Raw genomic sequence first — 15,311 nt, 5'->3', positions numbered from 1 at the left:
ACTATTGCCAGCTTTGGGAAAGTTTGCATTTAGTCCAGTTCTGGGCTTGCTTCAGTTTTTAATGGCACTTTAAAAAGTGCACTTTGCCTATGATTGAGTTATGATGAGTTTAGGAGGCTTTTATTTCTGGGAGCCAAGGTAATCTATCAGATTCCAATGATAACTTGATTTTTCTTACACTGTTCTGCAAGTTTCAGATTTCTGTAAACACATTGAAACACGTCCTGTAAACACATTAAGTTCCTATTGCCCTGCTGCAGTGAACATAAAAATACCTGAATTGCTGGGAATCCCCCCTCCCCCACCCTGGATATTTAGTTTGAGATGTTGTATATTATCCTGAGATTATTTAAGAACAATCTAATCTGGTGGTTCTCAACCTTGATTGTTTTAAGATGGGTGGATTTCAACTCCTAGAATTCCCCAGTAAACATGCCAGCTGGGAAATTCTGGAAGTTCATTCATCTTAAAATGATTAAGGTTTTTAAAGTTGAGAAACACTGGTATTATCTATATTGCAAGATTTAAACAAAAATGCTTCAAGTAATATGATATTTGTTCTCATCTCTCTCTCTCTCTCTCTTTCTCTCTCTCTCTCTCTCTCTCTCTCTCTCTCTCACACACACACACACACATTATGCCAGATACCTTCTCCACTAGAGACACTAATATATTTTTGAAAATCAAAATAACGCTGCAAACTAAATACAGCTGTACTGGCAATTGGCTTCTTGTTGTAATATAATATTAAAGTGATATTTGTTGACATATGTTATTATAACCTTTATCATTATTACAAAGAATGTTCTTTGTTTTTATCTTCACTGGTTAAACATTTGTTAAGAAAAATAGTTTCTCTTTATCCAATTGGAAATCTAGAGAGGAAAATATTGGAGTCTTTTAAAATATGACTTCATTGCCTATTTTGTTCCTGAAAATTTTCTTTCAGTAATTAAGTTTTTATATACAAAAAGAAGTATTTACCTATGTGTGCATTTCTGATTTTATTACAATATTTCTGATATTTCTTTTGATATTTCCTAGGTTTTGCTGGTTTATGGATTAGCATTTATGGTTATTCTTCCAGTGGTTGTCGTAAGTATTTTAAATCAAGGGTGAAAAGTACATTTATATACTATACAAATATAAAATATACCAAATCTTGCTTTCACAAACTCAACCATCCCAACTTTATGATGATAATTTTCTAATCTGGGAATTTACATTTACATATCAGTGTGCCAAATTTGTGTAGCAAATTTTAAGTATGTCCAGGATTATTTGGTCTCTAAGATTTCCAATTTTTAAAAGATTGTTCATATGCCATCTTGGTTTTATTGCTGGTTAAAATAAAAGGACTAGAATTGGAATTCTGAGTGTTCAGACATTTTGAAATCCACAAGGAAATGTTCTGTATTGCTGCACTATGCAATTTACACCAAAATACAGGAAAATGTGTTTTGGAAACTTCTTTAACATAGATGTTGAAGTATGAAAATAGGTGCTCAGTTCTCTGCTGAGCAGCATTGACTGAAACTATTATGCCTTTTATGCATTTTAACTTTATTGCATTTTCTTTGCAATAATTTTGTTTCCTGTTTTTCCTGCCCCTTTGCACTGTACTACATGATACAAAACTTTTATGCAACACAGATTCTTTGTATCTTTCAATTTTTGAAACTGCTAGAGTTTTTGGAATTTATTGCTTTCACAGAAATTATGCTCTTGAAATCACAAAGGTTCAAAACTTTAGAAAATAGCAGTATATTCACTGTATTTATGTATCGTTAATATCAATATTTTTGTTTTAAATGATTTAGGGTTCTTGGTGGTATCGATCAATTCGTTACAGCGGAGACCAGATCCTCATCCGTACAACACAAATTTATACCTATTTTGTTTATAAAACCAGAAATATGGATATGAAAAGTAAGCATTTTAAACCGGTTTAATTCTAAAATATAATTTTGTGCTTCCTTTGTTGTTCTTTAGAGTTAGATCTGCATTCTGCAGAACGTTTAAACTTTATGCACTAAGTTTTCTGTCGTATGCTGCTAGATTTCTTGAAAAGAATGTGGGATTAAATTCCTGGATGTATGAATGAGCTGTAACATTTAAGGCAGAATTGGTTAAATTACATTTCGCCTTATGAAATTTTCCTCTTCCTAGGAAAATTCTGTGTACATTCTATTGTGTTGTCATGGGGAGAATCAGTCATGAGAACCCTCTTCCTCCAGCACTTGGTACAAGTAGGATACAAAGACACAAGGAACCTTTAACACCCTCTTTCCCCCAACTCTAAAAGTTACAGAAATATTAGCTTTGCCATGGTGGCTGTAATGATATCATAAAATCATCAGCCATGTTCTTATAGCTTCCAGGCACAGCAGGAGGAGGAAGTGTTTCTCACAAACTAAAAAAAAGTTGTCCATTCCTGCTTTAGAATATTGAAAAGTCATGCTAAAATCCAAAGTTGTTGTTATGCAGTGCAATTCCAGTTCTTTCTCACATTTCTGGGGTAAGGCCAACCCCTCTTACCTCCTACTAACACAGTTCTCTGGATAGAGCAGTGCATTTAGTTTTTAGTAGCTTCATGATTAGATGGAAATAATTCTGTATGGATGCTAACATCATAGCTGGCTTTCAAATAATCTTCAGGTTTAAAAATGAAATATGAGATCCCAACTGAAAGAAAATTAAACAGGCTAAATTATTCACAAGTAAATGTAAAGAAGATACCTATTATAGGCATTCTAGCTCAGGGGTCTCCAACCTTGTCAACTTTAATACTTGTGGTGGACTTAAATTCTCAGCCAGCTTGAAGTCCACAAGTCTTAAATTTGACAAGGTTGGAGAACCTTGTTCTACTGTACTCATATAACTTTATATTAATGAAGAATAATGGGGTATTAATGTTGCCTATGAAGACAACATATATTGATATGAAAAGGATGGTAACAGAGACAGAATGTTAGCTTATATTTCTTTTAATTGCCATCCATTTTGTTTCATAAATCAGTGTAACGTACTTAGCTACCATGGAGAAAGTCTCATTATAAGATTTCTGAATACTTATTCATGAAAATAGTTGTCTAAGGTAGTTAGGTTTAGGCCTTGCTTCTTTAGTGAAAGAGTGATCCTAAGATATTTGAATTATGCTTAGTTATTTTTCATTGATGTGCCTCTGAAGAGAAAATGGTAAATATTTTTTTTTCTGGGGCAGAGTTTGATAAAGTTTTTTTATATGTCTTAATTCTTTTTACATATTTATATTTATTTCATTTTCTCTGCAGGACTTATAATGGTTTTGGCAGGGGCTTCTGAATTTGATCCTCAGTATAATAAAGATGCAACAAGCAGACCTGTAGACAATATTCAAATACCCCAGGTTTGTTATTAGTGAAGTTTTTTCTTTGGGTGTTGATATCAAATAGTCCTTGACTTGTGACCATTTGAAGTTATGATGGACCCTGCCCCCAAAAGGTTCTTACAACTTGATTCCAAAGTTCCAGTGGTTGCACTCCCCCCCCGTCACATGATCATATTTCAGATGCTCGGCAGTCATTTTGCTTTTGTGGCACTTAGTAGCGTCCAACTTTTGGTTTTCGGCAAAAATCTCCCATAGTGAACAGTGGATTTACTTAATCATTGCAAATTCACTTAATGATGACAAATTCACTTAACTATGGTGATTTGCTTAACAACTCAAAAAAAACCCCAAGGTAAAATCAGGTTGGATATGTAATGACTTATTGTACGACCATCACAACTTATTATTGTAATGGGCAGGCTCCATTATCATCATATGTCAAGGCCTACCTGTCTCCTACAGTTGCATTATCTTTTTTTCTTTTCCATTTTCAGCTTATCAGAGAAATTGGCAGCATTAATTTGAAGAAAAATGAACCTCCACTTACTTGTCCATATAGCTTGAAAGCCAGAGTGCTCTTATTATGTCATCTTTCCAGAATGAAGGTTCCTGAGACACTTGAACAAGGTATTGGAAACCATGAACAAGTATATGAAATTATCTAGTTGAATTTTAAGTTTCATACTCATTTCGTATGAGCTAGCATTTGTTTTGATGGCAAAGAACTTGTTTGTTTTTTTAAGTTCACAAAAGGGACTGGAGTCTTAAATTGTGCCTTCATCACATTTATTATGATGATTTATTAATTTAATTTATATGTTGACAAACTCCCCAAGGAGTTTACAACAGAAATTCAACATCTAAAAACAGTTTAAAAGACAATTAAAAACCGGATTAATAAAATCATATATATCTTTTGTGGCTGGATCCAGAAGATGAACTACCCAGTCAACTGTCCCATGCTTGCTGGCAGAGCCAGGTCTTTAAGGCTTTCCAGAAGGCCAGTAGGGTGGAGGCATACGGATCTCAGAAAGTAACTGGTTCCAGAGAGCTGGTGCCGCCATAGAGGAGACCCTCCCCGCGACCCTTGAAGAAAACTTGAAGAAATATTATGATTTAAATCTTAAGTCTTGGTGGTCCGTGGCCATTGTCTATGGTATTTAAAGGGGGTCTGTGGTAATAACGGATGATAACGGACAAATATCAACGTTGATAACCACTGCTCTAGAGGATTGAATAACCCTTCAGGGCGGATTTTGAGATAGTTGCAGTAGGTATGTGAAGGGGGAGGGAAGATGGGATGACTATCTTGTCCCCCGCAGCACCACCTTTTTTCTGACTGTAATATATGAGAATGGTATGATTGTGTAGTAATTATCGTTTTTTAATATTTATGGGTTTTAAATTGCTTTTAACTTATATTGGATTTGTACTTTGTATATTGTATTGCTGTTGTTGTGAACCGCCCTGGGTCTTCGGAGAGGGGTGGCATACAAATCTAGTAAAACTTAAACTTAAATTTAAACTTTTGCACAAACAGAAGCTTGCTTGTATGATGCCATTTGGAGCTTATTGAATGCATATGGCAGGTCTTTTGGTAGCTATATACCGGTAATAAGAAAGGAAATACTACAATCATGTATAGCATTCTCTTTATGCACAGAATTGTTCAGGTTTTCCCCCCTTTTCTTGTAGATCAACAGTTTGTCTTAAAAAAGTGCCCTGCCTTGCTTCAAGAAATTGTAAATGTAATCTGCCAATTAATACTCATGGCACGTAGCCGGGAAGGTAAGTCCATTTGAATATACTACCCCTGTACTACTAATATTCTCTTTCCTGTAACTTTTAACTGGGTGAAACGGTGCAACATGTTTTAAATCAAGGTACATCAAATGGTCTAATTTACAGAATATTACCTCCGTGGAACTGAAATTTGGCAATTTTTTATAAAACGCATGACATAAAATTATAAAACATTTTATGAGGTAATACAAAGATCTCATAAAATGTTTCCTGTGTGGTGTTTGACTGCACTATAGATTCCAACGTGGACTATTTTAAAGGCAGATACATTTCTGGATGCATCACAGGTTTTCCATGTTTCAAATTAAGCTGAAATTAAATTATATTTAGGCAATCTTAAACTAGAACGGGATCCGATAGTATTAAGGTTATTCCTTCTCCAAGTCCATTTACCATTTTCACTGAAGTATTATTATTTATTATTTTATTATTTATTAGATATGTTTATTTATTAGACTCGGAGCGGCTCACAATAAAAGTAGCTAGTTGTGTAACAGTTCCAGGGTAGGTAGCCCTCAGTGAATGACAAATTGTTCAGCGACCATTTGATGTCACAATGATGTTGAAGGAGTGGTGGTTAGGGCTAGTCCTTGGAACTGATATTGCAATGATGCAGAATTGAGTGGTGGTTAAGGCTACGTCTTGAAATTGACATTGCAAAGATGCTGAAGGGAATGGGCGGTTACGACTAGTCCTTGAAATTCCGTCAGTCTTGGCGCTCCTGCAGTCACTTGATCCTGATGTGGGAGCTTGGTAACTGGGTGGCATATAAGATGGTTGCAGCGTCATATGATTGTAATGTGTGATCTTCCCTGCTGCCTTCCCGCAGGCAGAGTCGATGGGGAAATTAGCAGGGAAGGTCACCAGTTGCTTGGGTAAGCCTCCCCTAGCCATATGGGAACCCACACAACCTCACGCTCTCTCTCTGAACCTCGCCCTTGTGCTGCACCTCCAGGCCAATCACTCACCTCCCTCCAGACCCTGACATGTTCATGCCAATCCCTTGGCCATTTCCACACTCGTCCTGGTCACTTGCTTACTCTCGCGCAGTTGGCAGCAGCCTCTCCCCCCTTCTTCACTGGCTGACTTGTTTGTAAATTGCCTGGGATTTTCAATTTTCGGGCAGCTTCCCCACCAACTTTGGAACCAGCTCCCCCCGGAGATTAGGATTGCACCCACCCTCCTTGCCTTTCGTAAACTTCTTAAGACCCACCTCTGCCGTCAGGCATGGGGGAATTGAGACATCTCCCCCGGCCTATACATTTTGTGCATGGTATGTTTGAGTGTATGTTTTATTTTAAATAAGGTTTTTTTTAGTTTTTTAATTATATTATTATTATTATTATTATTATTATTATTATTATTATTATTATTAATTGGATTTGTATGCCGCCCCTCTCCGTAGACTCGGGGCGGCTAACAACAGTGATAAAAAACAGCATGTAACAATCCAATACTAAAAAACGTTTTTAAAAACCCTTATTATAAAACCAAACATACATACAAACATACCATGCGTAAATTGTAAAGGCCTAGGGGGAAAGAATATCTCAATTCCCCCATGCCTGACAGCAGAGGTGGGTTTTAAGAAACTTATGAAAGGCAAGGAGGGTGGGGGCAAATCTAATCTCTGGGGGGAGTTGGTTTCAGAGGGCCGGGGCCACCACAGAGAAGGCTCTTCCCCTGGGTCTTGCCAGACGACATTGTTTAGTTGACGGGACCTGGAGAAAACCCATTCTGTGGGACCTAACTGGTCGCTGGGATTTGTGCAGCAGAAGGTGGTCCCGGAGATAATCTGGTCCGGTGCCATGAAGGGCTTTATAGGTCATAACCAACACTTTGAATTGTGACCGGAAACTGATCGGCAACCAATGCAGACTGCGGAGTGTTGGTGTAACATGGGCATATTTGGGAAAGCCCATGATTGCTCTCGCAGCAATTATTACTATAATTATTAGATTTGTTACCGTATATTGTTCTTATTATTGCTGTGAGCCGCCCCGAGTCTAGGAAGAGGGGCGGCATATAAATCTAATTAATATTTATTTATTTATTTATTTATTTATTTATTACTTAGATTTGTATGCCGCCCCTCTCCGAAGACTCGGGGCGGCTCACAACATGTAAAAACAAATCATAAGCAATCAGACAAATTTAAAATATTTAAATATTTAAAAAACCCCATATGCTAACAGTCACACACACAGACATACCATGCATAAATTAAACGTGCCCAGGGGGAGATGTTTCAGTTCCCCCATGCCTGACAGCAAAGGTGGGTTTTAAGGAGTTTACGGAAGGCAGGAAGAGTAGGGGCAGTTCTAATCTCCGGGGGGAGTTGGTTCCAGAGGGCCGGGGCCGCCACAGAGAAGGCTCTTCCCCTGGGGCCCGCCAACCGACATTGTTTAGTTGACGGGACCCGGAGAAGGCCCACTCTGTGGGACCTAATCGGTCGCTGGGATTCGTGCGGCAGGAGGCGGTCTCGGAGATATTCTGGTCCGATGCCATGAAGGGCTTTAAAGGTCATAACCAACACTTTGAATTGTGACCGGAAATTGATCGGCAACCAATGCAGACTGCGGAGTGATGGTGAAACATGGGCATACCTAGGTAGGCCCATGACTGCTCTCGCAGCTGCATTTTGCACGATCTGAAGTTTCCGAACACTTTTCAAAGGTAGCCCCATGTAGAGAGCATTACAGTAGTCGAACCTCGAGGTGATGAGGGCATGAGTGACTGTGAGCAATGAGTCCCGGTCCAGATAGGGCCGCAACTGGTGCACCAGGCGAACCTGGGCAAACGCCCCCCTCGCCACAGCTGAAAGATGTTGTTCTAATGTGAGCTGTGGATCAAGGAGGACGCCCAAGTTGCGGACCCTCTCTGAGGGGGTCAATAATTCCCCCCCCAGGGTGATGGACGGACAGATGGGATTGTCCTTGGGAGGCAGAACCCACAGCCACTCCGTCTTATCCGGGTTGAGCTTGAGTCTGTTGACACCCATCCAGGCCCCAACAGCCTCCAGGCACCGGCACATCACTTCCACCGCTTCGTTGACCGCTTCGTAATAATAATAATAATAATAATAATAATAATAATAATAATAACAACAACAACAACAGCAACAACAACTTTGGTTGTTGGAAGTTGGCAGGAAATGGCAAGGAAGTGATGGCTCAGTGAGGCAGGCTCCTTGCTTAATTACAAACAGTGTGATCACATGACATTGTGCTTTATGACTGCATTGCTTAGCTGTGGAAATTTTGGTACTGGTTACCCTTATAGTTTGAGGGCTGTCTGTACTGTATATTGCTAATTAATAGTGACAATTGAGTACAAATATTTTTCCCTGTGTTTCTCCCTCAGAAAGAGAATTCCGTGCTCCCTCTTTGGCGTCTTTGGAAAACTGCATGAAACTTTGTCAGATGACTGTCCAAGGGCTTCAGCAGTTTAAGTCTCCATTCCTTCAACTCCCACACATTGAAGAAGATAACCTCAGAAGGGTGTCTAATCATAAAAAGGTAGAAGACACTGGGATAATCTGTAGCTTCCTAGAACTCATTTGATCTGACCACATTCTGGAACATGTTTATTCTTTGAGACACTTGATTGTTTGGTGTAACGGTTATGGAACTGGCCTGGAAACTAGGACAGTATGAGTTCTGGTCCCACTTTAGGCATGAATGCCACCCGCGTGACCTTGGGGCAGTCATATTCTCTCAGCACAATCCATTTCACAAAGTTCACAAGAACAAGGGGATTCAATCTGAAGTTAGTTGGGGGAAAGATCAAAAGCAACATGAGAAAATATTATTTTACTGAAAGAGTAGTAGATGCTTGGAACAAGCTTCCAGCAGACGTGGTAGGTAAATCCACAGTAACTGAGTTTAAACATGCCTGGGATAAACATATATCCATCCTAAGATGAAATACAAAAAATAGTATAAGGGCAGACTAGATGGACCATGAGGTCTTTTTCTGCCTTCAATCTTCTATGTTTCTATGTTTCTAAGTTGTTACTATGGGGAAAATAGAAACATTACGTATATTTGCTGCCTTGACTTACTTATACAATAAAAAGTTAGGATAAAAAAAAAATTCATACAGAATTTCGTCAAAAAGGATTATATTTTGAAGTAATTTTATGAAAAATCTGCAATAACTGTTGGTCCAAATCCTGAAAAGCAAACATCTACAGGCAGTCCTCAATTTAAGGCCACAGTGGAGCCTGGAATTTTGGTTGCAAGTTGTTGGCAGTTGTAAGTTGAGGCAGGTTTGCAGACTTGATTTTATGGCTGTTCTTATGACATTCCTCACTATGGTTGTTAAATCAAGTGGTGGTTTAGTGAAACACTTGGTTGTTAAATGAATCCAGCAAAACTGGGGCAGTTTTTGCTGTGTTCTGCTGGAACGTGGCCCCCCAAAATTTGTCACACCATTGTGGGATGTTGCAGCCAATCGTAAATGCAAGCCAGTTGCAAAGTGCCTGAAATGCAATTATTTTTCTCTCTCTCCCTCTCTCTCCCTCTCCTCCTTTTCCCCCTCTCTCCTGCCCTCTCCATCTGTGTGTGAGAGAGAGAGGAAAAGAGAGAGAGAGAGAGAAGAGAAGACAGTCATAACTTTGAGATGTCGTAAAAAGCTTTTTTGTAGTTCGTCCTTCAGCAATCTGTCATAAGTTTAGGAGTGCCTGTACTTGTTAAGGGTCTCAGAGCTACTAATCACTCATTCGGCTAAAACTATCACCAGCCATATGACATTAACCTGACTTTGAATGCTAGAATGCAGCACAGCCTTTTATAATGGAAATTTACTGTCAACCGGTGATGCTTAGCTTTTTAGCAAATGGCATTTCTGAATAGATGCAAAGGTGGAATATAAAGTAGATTGAAGTTTGACAATTTGAGACTAGTTATTGAGTTGACTAGGGAAGTGTGGGTAGGAAAAAGGAAAAAGCAATATTCATTTCCCACCTTCCTGTCTCTTGATCTTGGTGATTATCCAGTTGACCCTTATGTTTAATTAATTAAACATTGCTCAGTTTCCACAGAATTATATATAATGATTCAATGTATTTTTTTATATGTTTCTATAATAATTAAATAAAAGCAAACTTGATGTTTGATACAGCTCATGTACTTGATCATCCATGTCCAATACTTAGAAACGTATGTTTTGTTTTATGAAAACAGTACAAAATTAAATCTATCCAAGACTTGGTGAGTTTGAAAGCCTCAGATCGTCGCAATTTGCTACACTTTCTTGAAGATGAAAAATATGAAGAAGTTATGGCTGCCCTTGGCAGTTTTCCACATATCACCGTGGATATAAAACCCCAGGGTAGGTGGTGTGTGCTATCTTAGTGAGTTGATCAGGATTCCTATTATCAAATTAATGCTATATGTTTAATAATAATAGTAATAATGAATTTACACTGTTAATCCCTTAGGAATTTTGAGATCTCCTGCATTGGCTTTCTTAGATTTGAGGGTCAAATAAAGAGGACATAATAAGCTGCCATGTTGACAGGTTAATATGTATAAGTCTGGACAAGGGCTGTGAAAAATGTTTCAAGGTTGGAATTTCTCAAATTGCCCTATTTGCAAATAAGAAACCACTCTGGCCATGGAACAGGCTACTCTAAGCACCGCAGAAGAGCTTCAAGCTTGAAAATGCTGTTCCCAGTACAAAATGCTTCCTAGCCGATGGTATTCAAGCTTGACTAATTTAGAACAGGGGTGTCAAACTTGTATCGTCATGTGACATATTGCAACTTTCCCCCCTTCGCTAAACCAGAAGTGAGCTTGCCCAGTGTGTGACGCGTGCGGCCCACGACTTTGACAGCTCTGATTTAGAAGGATATTAAGACAACAGTTTTGTATTTGAAATGAGAATGTTGCAAAGTTTCATATTCCCAATGGTTCAGAATGAAATATTCTGTGTACTGCAACTGTGATGGAAGACCACAGCTTAATAAGTGTTTTCTCATATAAAAGCATAGCAAAAATTGACACAGCCGTATTCAATTAATGCCAGCTGGTGTGTAGACAACCTCTTGCCTGAGCTGCTTTCAGGAATAGACTGAATTAATACCAGCCTGATATAGGTTATAAATCAGTCATACATAACATTGCATTTGTAGTAATTCACTGCTTGTACACTGATTTAAGTAGAAACCTTAAACATTTTGTTCTGGGGGTTATTTTCTGTTCTTGAGCTTCTTTATTTTTCTTAATTTTGGAATAGGTATTGGGGAGGTGGATATGTACATTATGTTCAGCATGAACACATGCATGCATACCCCTGTTTTGATCATGCATCTTCCTCACATAATGAGCTGAAGCAAGGATTCTTTATTTCCCAGGATTAACACATCAAACTTTATTGGGTTTTTAAAAAAACGTACGCATTAAAATATGTTTGCTTGATCTAAATGTGAAGTAGTCATTTTTAAACCTAAGTATGTATGATGTACTGTAGATGTTGATCAGTATTATTTGAAGATACCACCCCCTTGTTAAAAGAGTTCTGGTGAGGAAATTTTATAATTTTAAAAAGAAAGGGACATTTTGTTTGAACGTTTTTTCTTTAATCCATTAAACCTGTTTATACCTTTGCTTAATTGAAGCTCTTAATGTTACTTTTTAAAGATTTGTTTTTAAAGAAGTGGTATGATTTTCTAACAAGTTAAATTAAGGAATGATCTCTAACTCCATGCTGCCCTTTCCATTTATGTGACTTGATGGGTTATCTTTGCTTTATTTTACTATTCACTGGGGTTATATTTGCTTTATTTTACTATTCATTTGCAACTTAGACTGTTATTCACACCAGCCTTTTCCAATCTGTTTCCCATCAGATAGGTTGGATTTTTAAAAATCTGATGCCAGTTTATATGGCAGGTATAATCAGTGCAGCAGTCCTGGATATCTGGCAGTCATCAGACGATGCCAGGGCCATACAGTACTAAAAATATAGGTTTAAATTCTTTTGTTATTTTTTTTAAAATTATACATCAAGCTATCTAAAAGTCCTTTAGTCCCAAAATAGGAGTGCACATAACATTTTGAAATCAGAATGTTTGGCATTCAAAATACCTGGCTCAAGTATTGAAACACCACGTTTTGAATGCAAAACTGCTCTGAGTGCAAAGCAACTATTTCAAGCCTGAAAACAGAGATGGTTCAAATATGACAGAGTCCAGATTTGGAACATTTTACACACCTTTATTCAAAAGTATGCATTTTAAAACTTTTTTTAAAAAAAAGAGGAGTCTTTGAAGCAGAAATTGAATATATACAAAATTTGTCTTTGAGCAGCTATCAAAAGCCTCTCTTCTTATATAGTCTGGCATTCTTCCTTTGTCCTTCAATCTGCAGCTGCTTGTGATATATCTTTTAAGGTCTTTTGAGTTTTATCATTAAATGAGGTGGTTGGATAAAATCCAGATGAGAGCTCAAGCTGCAAAAAATTAGCTTTTTTTGAGTCATGCATTTAAAAGTTGAGTAAAACCTATTCACAAGAAAGCTATATAATTGGGGAACCTTTATTTCAGTTTTGGATGATGAAGACAGTAATAACATCACTGTAGGATCGCTAGTCACAGTTTTGGTCACCTTGACAAGACAGACAATGGCAGTAAGTATTTATATTGGTACGCACTGTTCTTGGGTTTATTTATTTATTTCTTGAATGCATCAAGAAACAAACTGCACAGGGTTGTGAAATTCCCCAAGTTCTTGCCAAAATCCTCACATGTGGCTTTTTTTAGGTGGTATACGAAGGGAGACTCAAAGCATGCCCTCTGTTTCAAATTAGACATACCTACTGGTTACAGGATTTTGCTCTAGATCCCAGTTGAATGACTCCGAAGATAGCTCAATCTGATTTGTGCCAAATCTGAAGCTTTGTTTCCATGGGACAAGAACTGGAAATGTATAAATGATTACAAGAGACCAAATATATTATGCCGTATAGTTCAACTAGGGCCCCCCCAAAACCATCTGATTCTCTTAAAATGTGAAACAGAATCTAATGTTATTTGTGGCCTGGTTCCAGATAGAATAATACTGCAATCAGGTTTCCACTAAATAGTTTGGGAAGGGCTTAATAATTTAGTCCTTAGCTCTCCTAGACTACCCGAGGGGTGTCAGACTCGATTTCATGGAGGGCTGCATCGGGGTTATATTTGACCTTGGGGGACTGGGGTGGGTGTGGCCAGGTCAGGGTTGCTCGGGTTGAAGGCGCCTATGGTAGCCTAAGCACTGCAACCCTCTGTCAGTGAAAATGGAGCTCGGGAGACCATTTTCATTGGCAGAAGCCCCATGGGCCGGTCCTTCCTTGTTTCCAGGGAGGCTCCGCAGGCCCAAACTAAGTACCCCACGGCCAGATCTGCCCCCCAGGCCTTGAGTTTGACACCCCTTCTCTACCCCATCTGTCTTAAGTATTTCTGGGTCGTTTTTTTACGGAACCATGGACTATGGTTTGATAATTATCAATCTGCCATAGCTCAACAGGGCACACACGCAGCTCTTGCATTATCAAAGGTGATTTGGGATGGGTTCGGAATCCAAGAAAAAAATTACAAGTATTTGTGCTAAATAGGTAATTCAATGCTAGGTATAAAGACACTTCTCTTGATTAAAAAAGAGCTATGCAGTCTTTCCCCTCTCCCTTATAAGTCACATCTCTAAAATATTTTTTTGCTTAGCATTAGAACAAAATATTTTATATTCACTTTTCACTTTGTGGAAAGTGGATACTGTTATATGCCTTTTTGGAAATGCAGATCACTATGAGAAGGATATACAGTGTTGTGCTTCTTGACTTTTTAAATGAAATAATTCTGTCTTTTTAAAATAGCAATAATTTGCAGACGTGCGTTTATCAGCTGGGAGATGTAACACTCATTCATCTTCACATAGGGTCAAAAAGTAGATCTCTGATCTTCAGTAGATCTACCTGTATGATACCCTAGCAGTTCCTTTACAACAGTGATAATGAAGATACCTTCTCCTTCATTTTAAATTAAACAAAAGAAAGAAATAATTTTTTTTTAATCTGTCCAGAGTCACCTTATGTGAGATATGGGCAGCATAAAAATTCAATAAATACGTAAAAAGAATGAATGTCTCAAAGGTGCTTTCTCAAAATATACTTTTGAGACAATTATGACTGGGATGAGTGAGAACCTCCAAAGACATCTGCAAATGTAGTTTTGACTTTTCAAACCAACTCTTAATCTAAGCCACATGCGCAGTTCCTTAATTCTTCCATTTACATATTTGCTTTCAAAAGTTATTTGCTATTAAATTTAAAAATACTGAAGGAGCCCAAAGTCTTTCCACCAAGACTGATTGAAACTGCCCTCTATTAATAACTGGATTCTTTATCTTGAGAAATATGAATGATTGTTTCACTTTCTGTTCTTCATTCATGTTTAAATCGATCAAGTTTTCATGTTGCTACAGAGAGATTAAGGCAATTTATTTCTCCCTTTATTCAGGACGTGTTTGAGAAGGAACAGTCAACCTGTTCAGCTGAAGAACAGCCTGCAGAGGATGGCGTAAGTTCAAAACTTAGGTGTGGATGGTTGCGTTGTAATTTCTTGAAGTTTAGTAACCGTCAAGGTTTCTTCTTTGAAATGAGTCCTGTTGCTAAATTGTAAGATTGCCAAATAACTTACGATCACTTTAACCGTTGGAAGGTAAAACCTCAGAGAAGGGCGGCATACAAACCAACCAACCAACCAACCAACCAACCAACCAACCAACCAAACAACCAAACAAACAAACAAACAAACAAACAAACAAACAAACAAACAAACAAACAAGCTAATTAATTTGGAACATTAATTTAATCCTATTTCTATCCTTACAACAGGCAGTCCCCAACTTTTTTGGTACCAGAGATCAGTTTTGTGGGAACAATTTTCCTACTAACCAGGGTGAGGGAATAGTTGGAGACTTTGCTTGCTGCTCTGTCACTCAGCTTCATCTATGCCATGGGTAGGCAAAGTTGGCTCTTCTATGACATGTGGACTTCAACTCCCAGAATCCTTGAGCTAGCATGATTGGCTCAGGAATTCTGGGAGTTGAAGTCCACAAGTCATAGAAGAGCCAACTTTGCCTACTCCTGATCTATG

The 15,311-nt window shown here is 38.1% G+C and overlaps 1 protein-coding gene across 1 annotated transcript in view; it reads left to right on the top strand.

The window, feature by feature from the left end:
* SEC63 (SEC63 homolog, protein translocation regulator) overlaps positions 1 to 15,311 on the top strand; it is a 51,993-nt gene that overhangs the window by 22,810 nt on the left and 13,872 nt on the right. Inside the window, exons 7-15 of the mRNA XM_070733308.1 lie at positions 1,045 to 1,095; positions 1,821 to 1,929; positions 3,294 to 3,388; positions 3,865 to 3,997; positions 5,066 to 5,158; positions 8,537 to 8,691; positions 10,360 to 10,507; positions 12,723 to 12,805; positions 14,673 to 14,732. Coding sequence (XP_070589409.1) covers positions 1,045 to 1,095; positions 1,821 to 1,929; positions 3,294 to 3,388; positions 3,865 to 3,997; positions 5,066 to 5,158; positions 8,537 to 8,691; positions 10,360 to 10,507; positions 12,723 to 12,805; positions 14,673 to 14,732 — 927 coding nt within the window. The remainder of the gene's footprint in view (positions 1 to 1,044; positions 1,096 to 1,820; positions 1,930 to 3,293; positions 3,389 to 3,864; positions 3,998 to 5,065; positions 5,159 to 8,536; positions 8,692 to 10,359; positions 10,508 to 12,722; positions 12,806 to 14,672; positions 14,733 to 15,311) is intronic.

The sequence above is a fragment of the Erythrolamprus reginae genome, chromosome 1, assembly GCF_031021105.1.
Source record: "Erythrolamprus reginae isolate rEryReg1 chromosome 1, rEryReg1.hap1, whole genome shotgun sequence".
Taxonomy (NCBI): Eukaryota; Metazoa; Chordata; class Lepidosauria; order Squamata; family Dipsadidae; genus Erythrolamprus; species Erythrolamprus reginae.
The sequence above is the reverse complement of the archived record's forward strand: the minus strand, read 5'-3'. Positions and strand labels throughout refer to the sequence as shown.